Genomic DNA, 16,008 nt, shown 5'->3' on the forward strand with positions numbered 1-16,008 from the left:
ATTTCTTGCTAAAGTTATAAGAAAAGGTGACAAAAAAGATAAGTGATGAAAAGACAATAGATGTCACATACTGAGCGCATCTGCTCCAGTGTTCTGTAATGGTGGCAAATAAATTGAGAAGCAGCCTTGCAGGAAGCTACTTCAGGACCCCTGCTACAGAAGGCTGTGCAACCCCTCTGTCCACCACATTCCAAGCTATAGAGGACACCCAGGCTCTGTCCGCCCCATGTCCCACCTCACTTTTTCCCTCTAGGGAAACACCCATTTGGTGACCTTTAGATGGAAACAGCATTTCAGGACTATACACAATTCAGGCCTGGCCACTGATTCATCCCATCCCATTAGCCACCTGATTGGTGCAGGGCTGGGCCCACACCAGGCTGCCAGTTCTTTGGGAGTTCCTCTCACGAGCTAGGAAGATGTCTCAGCATGCAAGCCAGGGGCTGCCTGGGCCACCTTGACAACTGCATGGGAGACGCTTGTCTAGGAGAGGACAGTTTGAGGCTGGCAAAGACAGGAAATAAGCCAGTGACAGGGACTGACAGGGAGTCTTGGCAAACAGGTAGACATCGGTTCCTGTAGCTTCTTCCTCTTCTCTATGAGCCACTGTATAGATCCTACGCAGCCATGCCAGACAACAGCACCCCCTTTTTTTTAAAGCTAGTTTGAATTGGATTTCTGCCCCTTGACAACAAAAGTCCTAACAAATACACAGATGAACATAGAATCAGGAGTACAGTGAAGTTGACATTCTTTCTGTTACAAGTAATCATTCAAAGGGAAGGGTAACTGAGCAGAACTGTGAATGCATAGCTAATTGCCCTGTTTCTTCCTTAAACTCTTTCCAGGTTTCACTGCAGAAACACACATACCACTGCCACCCACCTTATTACCTTTCTACTTCCCCAATCCTCGGTTCTTTGTTTTTTCTTATTTTCAAAGACATTCAACAGGGAATAAATTCCACTGCTGGAAGCTCTGTAGGTCAGGGCCTGTGTCAGTGTTAGTGACTAGAATAGTGTCTGGCTGGTGCTGTGCCTTCGCTTTCCTTAAACTGCCCTGCGGATGAGACTCCTATAATTTTGGCAGGTACTTTGAACTGTAGCATGCTGAAACTGCTATGTGTATTTTAAACAACTATTTTCATTGCTTTTTTTCTAAAAATGCTTTGATTCATCTCATAGCACTTGAGAGGAAGATGTACATCCCTTTATTACAGCATTTGCTGCCTGGTGTTATTGTGGTTTTATGTGTCTGTCACCACCAGACCATACACATGTCTATGAGTGGAGAGACTCCATTTTACTGAACTGGTTCCCTGAAGGCCCAGGTGTCTAATGACTCTCCATCAGGTACAAGCAATTCTTAAAACTCCATAGAACCTTGCTTCTCCAAGTGTGGTCCACGAACCAGCAGCATCCTGATCACTGGGAGAGAGGGTTGAAAATGCAGAATCTGGGCCCTACCCCAGAAATACTGATTTGTAATTGAGACCTGGCAGGCAGGGAGAGCTGAAGAGATCTTGCAGAGAGGCTGGAGCTGATTGATAGGAGAGGAGAAGGGAGAAGGGGACGTTAAGGGTGGGTGAGGCAGCAAGGCTGCGGTAAGCAATGACAGTGAGCACCAGGGGGAGGCAGGACAGCCAGAGGATAATGGGAAGAGTTCTAGGGTCCTGTGTTCTGCAGACCATCTGTGTTCATATAGGAGCCCTTCAGTGAGTGCGAAGAAAGGTAATTGGAAAAACCTTCACTGCTGACAGGGAAAACCAAGAAGATCATGCCCTTTCCTTCTCCCATCTTTAAACTGGGAGGCCATCTTTAAATTTAAGATCTATTAGGTGCTCTGTTTTTTGTATCCAGGGGTGACTTAGGCTCATAAGAGCAGCCTGCTATCAGGTTCTTAATCTTAGAACCTATTGATGTGTTAATATGGAAAAATAAATGAACACTGTTACTTCAGTGCCTAAATGAATTGGTTTTGGCTAGCATGGGCAGGAAGCTCCTGCAGGAACTCAGTAAATGATTTCCACTTGAAAACACAACTCAAGGAGCACTTAATAGGTGCAGTTTGATGGTACTAATGATGAGTTACATAGCCGCACGTATATTCAGTTAAGCGAATGTTCCGGGGAACAGTAGTTAATGAACCAGGTCCAGGACACACCTAAGGAAGGGGATCCCTTTGGAATGCGGATGCAATGTGGTCAAGGGCAATTCTGGAATAGCTGGCTGCACATTTTGCTGCTTTATAGATCTGCCTCCCTAACCTGTTCCCCCATCCCTGCTGTGAATCCTGAATACCACCCTAAGCAATTCTTTTGACCACGAATGTAGGTAGCCATTTAGGAAAAGGCGGAGAGAAGCGGCCTCTGGAGACTGGGACTCTCCAGGGAGACCTCAGGAATGTAAGGCTGCGCGCCCCGTGCCCCCGCCAGGTGTTTGCAATTCCCGGACCACTAGCGGGGGGTGGCGTGCGGGGCGGTGGGCAGGGAAAGGGACGGCGCGCTCCTCCGCCTCCAGGGCCTCTTGGTCCCGGAGGGCGGTGCGGGGCTCTCATTGCGTGGGGGACGCCTCTTCCTGCCTGCGCCCCCGCGCAGCCTCCACCCGTGGGGTCGCGCGCCGGCCTCCCGGGCTCGCGTGTGCGGGAGGGCGGGGTGCGGGCGCGGGGCCGGGCGCGCGCGCGTGCGGGGAGCATGTGAGCCTGGCGGGCGGGCTGGGAGAGCCGGGCGCGCGAGCCCCGCTCGCCGCTCACCTGGCGCCCGCCGCTCACCTGGCGCCGCGCGCGCCCCCGGCCCCGCGCCCCTCCCGCGCGGCCGCGGCGCCCACCTGCGACACGGTTTGCCGCGCGCTTCGGAAGTACCAGAGGAGCCCCTCGGCCTGCGCGCGCCAAGGTGACCCCCTAGATGACCCCCGCCCCCGCGGGCCGCGGGCCCGGCGCCCTGTCCGCCCCCCTCGCGCCCGCCGCACGTCCCTGCCGCCAGGGGAGCGGCGGCAGTGTCTGAGCGTCGGTCGGTCGGTCTGTCTGTCTGTCCGTCTGCCTGCCTCCACACCTCCATTGCACACACCCGCCTTTTGTGCCCTCGGGGGAAGCCCGGACCCCTCTTTGTTCTGGCTGGGGGTGTGGATGAGTGTGTGCACGCGCGCTGGGGATTTTTTAGAGGGTGGGAGCTCGATGGAAACGGACGATTTAAATGTTCCGTGGGGATGGCGGCGGGCTCGCGACTCGTGGCTGCGGCGTGCGGTGCCCCGGCGGCCGGATGTCAGACAGCTGTGGGTTCTGGCGCGGGGATGTCGGAGCGCGCAGCCCGCACTTTCACAGCGCGCCGCGCCCGCCCTGGGCCTGCCTCACTCGCCCCCGCGTTTTGAAGTCCTCTCCTGTGTTTTCCCCAGCGCCGCACGGCTTTTTTTTTTTTTTTGTAGTGAGTTTTAAATCGCAGAGACTTTGGCTATTGTCTTATTTCATAGCAGTTTATAATTCACGAAGCTTGTGGCATTTGATAGCCGTATTTGAAGAGGGGCTGGCTTTCTTTTTGTGTAGTTTTGCATGATCTTGAACTGTCCCCCTGCTGTACCTATCCATTAAAAAACTGTCTTTTCGTTGAAGAGGACAGGGGTTAAAATGAACGGAGACCCGGAGGTCAGTTTCAGCGGCTTGCTTGGGGATCACTTAGATGCCGGTGCTGCGGCGGAGAACGTCTCGGCTGCCGTCTCCTCCCAGGTTCCTGTCCTAGAGCCAGAGCCAGAGCCAGAGCTCGGGGTCAACCCCTGGGACATTGTCCTGTGTACCTCAGGAACTCTCATCTCCTGTGAAAATGCCATCGTGGTCCTTATCATCTTCCAGAACCCCAGCCTGCGAGCTCCCATGTTCCTGCTGATAGGCAGTCTGGCTCTTGCAGACCTGCTGGCTGGCATCGGGCTCATCGTCAATTTTGCTTTTGCCTACGTGCTTCAGTCAGAGGCCACCAAGCTGGTCACTATTGGACTCATTGTGGCCTCTTTCTCTGCCTCCGTCTGCAGCTTGCTGGCCATCACTGTTGACCGTTACCTCTCCCTGTACTACGCTCTGACATACCACTCCGAGAGGACAGTCACATTCACCTACGTCATGCTGGTCATGCTCTGGGGGACCTCCATCTGCCTGGGCCTGCTGCCCATCCTGGGCTGGAACTGCCTCAGAGACGAGTCCACCTGCAGCGTGGTCAGACCTCTCACCAAGAACAACACGGCCGTGCTCTCCATCTCCTTCCTCTTCATGTTTGCGCTCATGCTCCAGCTCTACATCCAGATCTGTAAGATAGTCATGCGGCACGCCCACCAGATAGCCCTGCAGCACCACTTCCTGGCCACCTCGCACTATGTCACCACCCGGAAGGGGGTCTCCACCCTGGCCATCATCCTGGGCACCTTTGCCGCTTGCTGGATGCCTTTCACCCTCTATTCCTTGATAGCCGATTACACCTATCCCTCCATCTACACCTACGCCACCCTCCTGCCCGCCACCTACAATTCCATCATCAACCCTGTCATATACGCTTTCCGAAACCAGGAGATCCAGAAAGCCCTCTGCCTCGTCTGCTGCGGCTGTGTCCCACCCAGCCTCTCCCAGAGAGCGCGGTCACCCAGCGACGTGTAGCAGCCACCCACTTACAGGGCACCCACGCCCGATGCTGCATCTACCGAGCACTCCCACTGCCTGGCCAAGGGTCGCGATGCTCTCCTCAAATTCTTCACACTGGAGTCTCTTTGGAGCCACAGAAACACTTAGCATTCCTGAAGCTTTCGTTCAGATGAGTTAAGTGAATGGAGTGAAAATAATGTTACCAGAGGTTTCACCCTTTTAAAAAAGTTGTTGAGTTCTTTGCTCAAAATTTTTTTTGTTCTGTTTGGGGGGGGGGATTTATTTGTTTTATATTTTATTTGGAGGCAGGGTTTTTGCTTTATATTTTGTTTGGAAGGTTGGTGGTGGGTTGGAAAAGAAGGGCTATGACATGGCCATGATGTTATAACTAGTAAACTGGTCCCAGAGTTTTTACCTGGACTTTAAAATAAAACTGAGCTATTGAGGAAAATGAAGTTACTTTTGCCAGACTTTTTTTTAATGTCAAGGTAGATTTTTAATGCTGCATGTATCTAACAGAATACAGTCTCTTTTGAGCCGATGAAAATATTTTCCATGCTTATATTTGGAAGAGACCTGATTTTGTTAACACGAACTCAGTAATAAGTTACCAGCCCTGAAACTATGAGCCCGTTCTTACTCATTCGTTCTTTACTGCCAGCAATTACTGCTGACAAGAATTACTCTGGTATTTCTATGTATGTTGTAACTCTTTCTGCATGGTTGCCTGTGTTAGCTGGACCACTCATTTCAATTGTTGTAAATCCAGAATCAAGTAAGTCATTTTTCAACATAGGTTTTTAATAATGTCCTTTAAAGTGAATTACAAAATTTGTTTCGCTTTACATAGGAAGTTGGATTCACTAGATTCACCCTTGTAGTTCCTTAAGCTACAGTGTTTTCAGGAAAAAGAAGGAAAAAATAACATCTCTTGAAAGTAGATGAAATATATTTCAGTATATTCGGAAAAATAAATCAATGTAAAAACTATCACACAATATGAAAAACATCACTTTTCCTATCTTTATCTAAAAATGCATTAATAGTTATTTTTGATTGAGACAAACAGAATTAAACATTGCAAACCAAGCATTTCTGGTTCATATTGTTGGTGGTGTAAAATACATTTGAAACAAGTGGTCTCCTATTTTAATGATTAATTTGTTTGTGAGTGCATAAACCCTTATCTGACTGTGACATATGATTTAAGTTCACCAGTGGCTGTTCATAAAAAGTTAAGTTTGAATTTTTTTCCTTCTTTTTACCAAAAACAACAACACTTAAATGCAATAAAAACTGTATAGCCTGTTTTCAGAGAGCAAGGATTTCATGAGGAAATTACACAGAAGAATTGCTTTTAAACATATTATAACATCATCGTGTCTGAGCATCATTTCCATTAGCGCAGACAGATGTTTTGGACACAGACACCTTCCCTCCATGGCTGTGGATTTACAGCTGTGTCTATACAACCAGTGGAAGAATTTCTGTACAGCACACCGGCTTAGCCCTTTCAGATGGTGATAAGACCAGTGTTAAGGGTCCCTGGGGAATCATTTATAATAAATTAACCTCATTGGTTTGTCCCCAGTGTCCTGCCCATGGTGGCCTCAAGGCCTTTCCGGCTGCCTGCCTGCTCACACCATCTTTCTAAAGCCCCCTCTCATGCAGCACAAGTATGAATAAACCCTCTGCTTGAACCCGTGTCTCCTCCCTTAGGCTACTTGTGGAAGTAGGAGAAAGGTTAAAATATTTCAGAAATGGGAAAGAATTTTCAGTGCATATTACCTTATGATGAATCTAATCAAGCTGATGCCTTTACAGAAATTTCTTCAACCTGTGACTGAATTGGTAGGTTGAACATGATGAATCTGTTTTTCATCACTTAAAGCCAATAGCATCTCCATGCCAGAAAGAATTAAGGTAAGCTGGTTTGGCCACAGGCTGGGAAATATTCATAAGGAGGTTTGAAAGCAATAAATGGTGTTTTTGTAGAAATGGTAAGTCTTTCTTGCCCTGGCCGAGTAGCTCAGTTGATTAGAACATAGTCCCGATACACCAAGGTTTTGGGTTCGATCCCTGGTCAGGGTATATACAGGAATCAACCAACGAATGCATAAATAAGTGGAACAACAAATTGATGTTTCTCTCTCCTCTCAAATCAACTTTTTAAGAAAAAGAAGTGCTGGGTTTTTCATAGTTAGAATTATCATGATAATAGTATGTGCTGTTTTTCACATTTTGTGTCAGGTCCCGTGCTGGGTGCTTCACCTGCTCTATTACTGTGTTCACAAAAACACACTGTTACAGGCAAGACAACTAAGGCTGAGTGAGGCTGAGAAATGTGTCTGAGGCCACAGCTCAAAGGTGGAGCCAAGATATGAACCCAGGTTTTCCAGTGTCTGTACCTGCCTCCTTTCGTGCCCCACTGCCTTGCTCCCTCACTGTGAGTGTAGAGGAAATGATTTATAACACGTTTCTGTCACTATCTTTTAGTTCTACAATTGGCTCATACAGCTTCTTGTTTTAAATTACATGCAATGTGACTCAGTGTGGTCTAATGAGGAAAGGGCCTGCCTTAGCACCCTCTTCTTGGCCAGCGTCTCTCCCCTCGGGAGCCAAGGCCAACCCCGGAGGCGTAGTGCAATGTTTTAGTGTGAAGAGGTGAGGACACTCTTAATATACAGTGATTTTCCCTCCATTTAGCATTTTAAACTTTATATCATATAATACATCAGTATGTAATGGTTTTATAAGTACTAGCTAAATGGTTGCTTTTTACCACTATTTTTAAAACATCTGATTTCGGCTAATATTTTTCATTTCAACTATAACATGCTTTTAATGTTTACTTTAAATTGTGAAGGTTTTTGGAAGTTTATGTGGTTTCCTATAAAGCTGCTTTGTTTCTGTGGGGTTATTAAGAAATGTGCACATGTCTTTATATATATGTATATGTTTAGATATGTGTGTATACATCTATATACATATATAGCGTCAATAACATTAACTTTGCAACAAGACTAAATACATCATGTAAAACAGTCGTACGTCCAACAGTCCTGAGGTAGCAGGACTTTTACTTCACGTGATTAAAGATTTTAACGGTTTTATTTCCAGTGGAAACAGTTATCCTTGGACAATTAATTCAGTTACCCTACCTGAATCCTTAGTCGATGCTAATTATCCAGGTTGTGGCTATCCAAGGTTGGTTTCCTTTTATCCCTATAACTCTGTTTCTTTGTATCAGTCACAGTTGTTTCTTCGTGGTAAAGGGGCTGTCTTCTTGGTACCTGGAGGCAGAGCCCCTCCTTCCCTGGAAGCCTGAATCAAAGAGCCAAGTTCAGGAGGGAGAATTCCTCAATTGACCTGCAAGCATGAATAGTCTTAGAGTCCCCTGGAATTTAAAGCAGGATTTAAACAAGTTTAAATGAGATGAGAAATAAAGATGTTTAGTGCCAGTAAAATATCTTGGAGATTTCTTAAACTTTTTTTGTTAAAGAAATGCTTAATCATTATTACAATAATGATTGACTTATTTCATGGTAATATATATTATATCAAATTAGGATAACTTACCTTTTCAAACTTAAAATACATATTAAATAAATGACATCAAATTTAAATTACATATGGAATAAATGATGTTATATTAAACAATACTTATGCTTCCACTTTGATTATATGCCTGGTAAAATAAGGAAACAGATTGCCTTCTTGTTCCCTTTAAAATTTTTAATGAATATTGGGTGGTTTTGATATCTAATTGGAACCTTCAAATCTGGTTAGAACTTTAGAATCAAAAGTAGTTTATGTACTTCAAAGAAGTAAAAGCATGGTTTGAATTAGCAGACAGATTTTCTGTCCTTTAACAAACAATTCAGTAAAAAATATTGGTGATTTTGACTAGGGATCCTCAAATTTTTAGTATTTAAAGGGTATACAGATCACCTAAGAATCTTATTAAAATAAAGATTCTGCTTCAATAAGTCTGGAGCATCGCTGCAGTTTGAACAAGCTCCCCGGGATGCTGACGGTGGTGGTCTTAGGCAGCGCTTTGATGAGTTATCACAAGGATAACTTCAGCATTCTAAATCTATATCATCTATCTATCTATTCATCTATCTATCTGCCTATCTACCTACCTACAAACACTTAAAAACATATAAATATATGTTTAAAAGTGTTATTATTATCAGTGGTTAATAATAACTAGTCTGCATTCAATGGATATGAACCTTGAAGTTTTCCTAGAATTTCTAGTATCTAGTAAATATCTATAAATATATTTATTCTATGCTTATGTTCTTATTTTTTAAAATCCTAACTACCATTATATTAAGGCAATTCAGAAATTTTATATATGTATGTGTGTGTGTGTGTTTCTATCTGCCTGCATGAGTATACCTAGAAACAAAGGTTTCACCTCCATTTTTTCAAGAAGGAAGATTTTCTTTGTGACACATGTGGTTTGTATTTGGAGGGGAGGGGCTGCATGTGCTTACATGAATTTATCTTGAGATAATTGAGATGAAAAATTTTGTTCTCTGTGTCCTAAAATTCAATGGATTCATCCTAAATCAACCTTTTTCTAGCCAGGTACATCAGAGAAATTTAAAAATATCTCACCTTGGTTTTGACATTTATCTGTAATCTTTTGTGATTTTTCAGCATAAAAAATACTATTAATGTTCTGGACAGTGTGGCTCAGTTGGTTGGAGCATCGTCCTATACACCAAAAGGTCCTGGGTTCAATCCCGGGTCAGGGTCTGTACGGGAGACAACTGATCAATGTTTCTCTCTCACATCAATGTTTCTCTCTCTCTCTCTTTTCCTCTCTCTCAAAAATCAATGAAAACCATATCCTCGGGTGAGGATTTAAAAAATACTATTAATATTAATAGTTACAATGGTCATTCCATCTACTGCTGCTTCTCTGCCCAAGGAGGTGAGAACATTTTTTTCTCTAGTAGAAGTTTGTCAAAGTATATAGGTGAAGTGGATTTTAAAATGTAACTTAAATACCTCCATAGTATAAAATATACAGAAGAACTTAAAGAAATTTAGGGCATTTTTAATCATAAAAAATTAAATAGTAGCATCAAGCACCAGTAAACAAGCTTTCAACTGAAAATAAGTTTGGAGCAGAAATGAAAACATTTACCAGGGCCCAGATTTCCCTGGTAGTTGACTATCTGAATATTTTTAAAGGTGAAAGAATATCTTATTGGCATTCTCTCAAAGGCTTGGGTTGCTTCTCACCAGGCAGCATACTTTGGGATTGTTGTTTGGGTTGGTGAAACCACAAACCTTTCACACTAGGAGGGAGGATGCCTGTCTTTCACAGATATCGTGGTTACTCAGCTAAAACCTAAGGGAAAGTTGGTTCTGATCCAACTATAAACTTACTTCTTCCAGGACCCTTTGGAACTATGAGCAAAGTTACTCTTGGAGACCATAGAATCTAACAATTGGATGAAAACTGAAGGAGTGAAATTTTCTATATTGAATTTAAGTCAAAATATCTTTGAAACTAAAGTTCTACACTTTCCCTCAATGCCTAGCAGTGTTTTAATATCCCCAATCTCAGTCTTTCTTATTACACTCAAATTCTGTTTATCTTGGCCCAGCCCATGGAGATACAGAGAACACTCTAGTCACAGTCAACGTTTATATGTTGCAAATATTGATTAAACGATACTGTTCTCTTTTTTCAAATAAAATTATCCCTATAACTTAAGTCATTTTTTTCTGGTTTATTTTATTTCACATCCTTCTGATGATTTTCCTTATCTGTCCCATATCATCTACCATTTCTGTGCAACAAATTGGGATACAGTAACCTGCTAAATGTAGTGCTACCCAGAGCAAAACAATTGATTACCCTCAGCCTCTGGCTGCGGTGCTTGAGCGTGGGCCCCAGCCAGCAGCAGCATCTCCTGGGAACCTGTTAAAATGCAGAGTCTCAGGCCTCACCCAGACCTACTGACTCAGAGACTCGGGGTGGGAGGCCCCACAATCCATACCGTGTAGCTCTGACTGAACCCTAACGTGGAACTAACATAATTAGTGGCACTAATATCTCAGCATAGCTGGGACCTCTCAGGCTTTCCTGCTGCCTCTGCCAGGCAGTCCTCGGGCTGTGCCCTGCTGGCTGATTTGGTTTGTGGTGCTGCCTTGCACTGAGTGCTCTAGCGCTTGTTGCTGTTTCTGAGGTTGTTTTCTCACACATTAAGCTCAATTGAACTTGTGCCCCTTCCACTGGGACCGGACCACTGTCATCCACCACAACATACATGGTGGATGACAGTGAGATGACACAGGACATGGCAGATGGCCGCTTAATTGATATAAAGACAATGCGGTGAAAGGGAAAAGTCTAATCAGGCCTCTCATCATGGAGAGATGGTGTTCCTTTTCCTGTTGGTGACCCATCTGTGAACCTTCCAGAATAGGCCACAGTGGGATCAGCCATCCAGTTATGTCTATCCACACCCACCATCTCCAGTCACGGGGTTTGTACACACATGTGCACACATGGATGCACATACACAGTCACGCTGGTCTCTCCTCTCACTGCGCATGTTGCCCCTTCGTTCTCCAAGGCCCAGACCTGAAGTCTTCAGGGAGGAAACGCAGAGAACAGGGCCTCGCTGGCGGGGGCTGAGTGTCTGCCCTTCAGGCTGGTTCCGTGGAGCCCCGAGGCCAGGCTGAGGAGCCGGTCGGACAGAAACGTGCTCCCATACTGAGCGCGTTTCCTAGGACCCAGGTTGGCTGACGCCTCACCTCACCCTTACACTAACCTCATGGTCCTGTGGTTTACAGTCTAGAAAGACGAGAAAACACAGGCAATAGTCAGATTTTCAGCAGGACTTTTGTGAATTATGGGGACGGCTTCAGATTAGAGCCAAGTTGCATATGTTGACACTTAGCAGAGAGGGGCGTCGTTTTCAAGGGAGCTCTTCATCCTTCAGCTCACTGAGCTGACCTGGTTACTTTTCTTTAGGAATGTTTGCAGCTATGAAAACATAACCTATCTTAGATATGCGAAAATGTTTCTTATTAAAGACACAGGATCCAGAGTAAGAAGCAGCAAATCCCACAATAGAGGACACAGAGGGAACCTCTGAAAAGGCTTTGGGGTGGAGGCACCTGCTCTCCCAGCCCAGCAACCAAATATTTCTCTATGTGGATGTATTTTCACTTGAGAATTTGGGATGTTTCCAAGTGAAAATCCGGGTATTTCTGAAACATCTGGATCCAGAGGTTATGACTACAGTAACTGAGAAGACTGACTGCCCAGACCCCAAACCCAGGAGCTACGGCTGAAAGCAGCCAGCCGTGCCCAGGGCACCTCACTCCCTCTGACTGTTCTCATCCCACAGGAAGTTTGTCACAGGGACAAGGGCTGCCACCCCACCAGGAATTAAACATAAACAAACCTCGGAGTGGCAAGCCGAGCTGCCCTGGGCTTTGGGGCTGTTTCAGGCTGTCTTCATTCAAAAGCCTTCCTTCAGCATAAGGTACTTGTGTGAGCCCCGAACAGCTGGCGAGTCCTGAGAGTTCCTTCCACGTGGCGTATTTCAAAGCCTATTTCACTCTACCAGCCTGCAGACAACGTGACGATCGTCTCTCCCGCTTTTCAGACTTGGTATTTCACCTAGTTACACGCCGGCCCTTAGTCCAGTAGGGCCTCCTGGGTCGAAGAGGTTTGGAAAAGAAAACCTATTGGCTTCAAGGCATCCACCCTGCAGATGTGAGTAAACAACACGGACCTCAGATGCTACTTCTTTTGGAGTAAAAAAGGTTTAAATTTGAAGAGGAAGATGTAATCCAGTAGTTACATAGTCTCCGTTAATCAAGTGCTTAGGAACACAGGCCCCGGCCATAGACTGCCTGGGATCGTGTCCCCTCACTGTCACCTCCTCCTGCCTGACTTCGGGTGCTTTGCTCACCCTCTGAATCTCCATGTCCTGGTTCCAGAAAACGAGCAAGATACAAGAACGTCCTCACAGTGCTGGGTGAGATACAGCCACGAAGCGTGTAAGATTGTGCTCGGCACACACCTACCGGGGTGTTGCTTTCATTAGAATTGTTATTACTACTGCTGCTAATATGGCTTCTACTACTCAGTGAGCTCACTCACGAGATAAAAAATTTCCGTACGTTATCTCATGTAATTTTTTCAGCAATGCTGTGAGGCATGTGCTAATATTCTCTATTACAAGGAAGGAAACTGGTGCACAGAGAGCTCAAGTGACTTGCCTAAAATCACACAGCCTTTGTGTATGTGACTGTGTTAGGCACTGTGAATACTGGAAACAAGCAGTGTCTGCTAAGAAATGCTCATCCAAGTGAGCAGAGGGTGGCCTGTGCATGAGTTCAGATGACTTGGAAGGTAGCCTGGGCTCAGTGTCAGAGGACTGGCATAGACACGTAGCTGGTGCTCTGAGCCCTGAATAGTGAGGCCTGGAGTCTAGACAGGCTTCATGGAGACAGTGGGATGCCAATTCTTTAAGAAACTTCTGAAAATTGCATTAGGTGCATTTAGGTGCTTTGTAAATGTAAGATTATAAAAAATTTATCCATGTTTATTGAAATCCACCTAAGTATATGTTCAAAAAAGAGGTGAGTTACCAAAAGTTTGCATTTGTATAGACATGTATTTGCACGAATAAAAAATTCTTTAGAAACATTTATTTTTTTTTAAAGTTAATTTATGTACAGACTTTTCAAAAATAAAACTTTTATTTTATTTTATGTATTTATTTATTTATTTTAAATGGATTCTTTAGATGTCTTGATAGTCACAGAGACCATGTTCTTAAGCTAGAAAGGACCTTGCACGTGCCTCACTTCACTGACAAGAAAGCTCTGGCCCAGGCCCAGGGTGACCTTCCAAGGTCATTGGCTTGAAAGCAGCAGACCCAGAACGTGAGCCAAGAATCAAGATTCCCTGTCCAGAACTTTATTCTGGGGCAGCTTTTTATTGGTGAGTAAAACCTTGAAGTGAAAAGCCTTGTCTTTTCTTCCCTCCCAACACTGAGTAATTTTCTGTGACTACTGACTATTAGAAATTGTTATGATAATTTGAATAATAATTACTGCTCTAAGGGCCATGACTTTCTGAGCACCCACTTTGTTCTGCACCATTCTAAGGGCTTTACATGCGATACTTGTCCATTCTTCATACCCTTGAAGGTAGATTTGAAAGCATAAGTTCTAGCCTTAAAAGGGGGTATCTACTCATGCCAACTGAGAGAAGTCCCATGACCCTTCTTTTGTATCCCCTAATCCTATGCTCTCCTCTTCCCAGAGCACGGCACACTTCTCGGCCAAAATTCTCCAACCATTAGCTTAATAAGCAACTTGTATTTCAGAAGTCATCGTATTTTCAATACAGATTTATGATGCCCAAAATAGCAGTATAAAATTTGGCAAATACTCCAGTCACTTCAATTCTTTGTCACAGCAGGGCTGGCAAGCATTAAAGGGGGATAGCAAAGATCCAGAACCCACCAGAAGTGTGCAGCCAGCACCTGACATTACAAGTTTGCTCTCTGAGCCTTTTTGAAAAGGGGCAGGGAAATCTCACAAGTGTCAGGATGACAAGCTTGTGGAAATAATAATGGTACAATAGTTATTAAAAGTGACAGCAAATGCCAAAACTTATTGGGTAATTATTGTTCCAGGCACTGTACTAGCCACTTTACATAAATTAGTTCTTTCAATCTTTACAATGGCCCAATGGGTCTTTTATTAACTCCATTTTTACAGGCGAGGAAATTAAGGATCAAGAGACTAAGTAATGTGCCTAAGATCTTGCACCTGTTAAGTGGCCGGTATGTCCACCACCACAACAACCTTCTTTGACACTGGACACTCTTCATTCCCATCTGTCCTGAGATTTAAAACGGGTGTCTGGCCCGGCCGGGCGTGGCTCAGTGGTTGAGCATCGACTTAGGGTCCAGGCGATCGGGGTTCGATTCCCGGTCGGGGTACATGCCTGGGTTGCGGGCTTGAACCCCAGTCGGGGGCGTGCAGGAGGCAGCGGATCAATGACTCTCTCATCATTGATGTTTCTCTCTCTCTTTCTCTCTCCCTCTTCTTTCCTCTCCCTGAAATCAATAAAGATATGTTTAAAAATAAAATAAAATGGGTGTCTGTCCTTGACAGGCCTGTCTATATGATACCAAAGACAATTGCTGGAAGAAAAGGAATCTCATAATTTCTTTGTTGTAACAACTCTAAATACAAGGTTATCTTCTCTCACATGCTGGAGGGAGGTTCCTTGTCACTGAACACAAGTTAAGTGAACTGCATTCGATGTTTTAAGAGAGATGGCTCTACCCCCACTTCTACCCTACCACTCTGCCCCGTCAGTGCAGCCCTGGTCCTTTAACTACAAGATTATTTCATGATTCTCAATACTTTTTAAAAAGGAAATATAAAAGACATTTGAAATTATAGAATTATAGGTAACCTGAAGAAATTCTCCAAATAAGGTAACAAAAAATGGGATTTATTTTTAAAGCAAGACAGTTAGTTGCTTTCTTAGTTTTACTAAGGGAGAAATGCATAGATTTTTCCAGTCTTCCAGGTTTACAAGCTTTTAAGAAAATGGTCTAAACTTTGTATTTGATAACATATTTCAGTGAAAATGAAGTTTGACAGTCAATATCAGTACAGCAATGAGCTAAGATCATGGGCACACAGCGCATCTGGTAGGGCTCAAGAGGTGGAGCTATTTTTATTTTTGCAAATGAATGTCCTGAGTGTCAGCATAAGCAAGTATCCTCTAACCTTAAAAAGTCAGATATTATTCCCCAAACGGGTAAACAAAGCCTAAGGAGGTGAAGGGGAAGATTTAAAATCATAACTAGAGGCAATGCGGTGGGGTTGGCGCGTCTCCCGCCACCCAGTGCGGGGATCTAAGACTGTTCTAAAGGGGTGGAGCTGGGGCAATGGGCAGATTTCAGCAAGAATCTTTGTAACACTGAAGTGAAAGTACTAGCTCATTGCTCATGCTCAGAAAATTCAGAAAAGCACAAAGGCAGGCACGTAAATCTGCAGTTCTTCCTATTGATAACCACTTGAAGTTGTAAGGTATTTTCTCCCATTACTTATGAATTCTCCTCTAAAACCTCAGATCACACTGTTAAACTGGATGATAGTTTACTGAGGCCAGGAAAAGTGCTAAGTGCGTTACCTGCATTCTGTCTCACAATGTTTCCAACATGCACTTCTGTCACTTAATGTCCAGTGAACACATTTCTATAGGCGTGAATGCATAGTCTTTAACCACATACTTTTTAACGACTCTATAGAGTTATATCAAATGAAAATGTTCTTTATTTAACCAATTGTCTTTTTCTTGACTACTCAGACCAT

At 44.3% G+C, this 16,008-nt stretch overlaps 1 protein-coding gene across 1 annotated transcript; it reads left to right on the forward strand.

The window, feature by feature from the left end:
* Positions 1-3,540: 3,540 nt before the first annotated feature.
* On the forward strand, positions 3,541-4,632 carry GPR12 (G protein-coupled receptor 12). Its single transcript, XM_016224825.2, has one exon. The coding sequence runs from the start codon at positions 3,619-3,621 to the stop codon at positions 4,630-4,632; it is 1,014 nt and encodes a 337-aa protein (XP_016080311.1). The 5' UTR covers positions 3,541-3,618.
* The last annotated feature ends 11,376 nt before the right edge of the window (positions 4,633-16,008 follow it).

The sequence above is a fragment of the Miniopterus natalensis genome, chromosome 2 (genome assembly GCF_054644295.1).
Source record: "Miniopterus natalensis isolate mMinNat1 chromosome 2, mMinNat1.hap1, whole genome shotgun sequence".
NCBI lineage: Eukaryota > Metazoa > Chordata > Mammalia > Chiroptera > Miniopteridae > Miniopterus > Miniopterus natalensis.

Coding starts and splice junctions, on each gene's coding strand:
- GPR12 (XM_016224825.2), top strand. CDS start 3,619: ATGAACGGAGACCCGGAGGTCAGTTTCAGCGGCTTGCTTGGGGATCAC.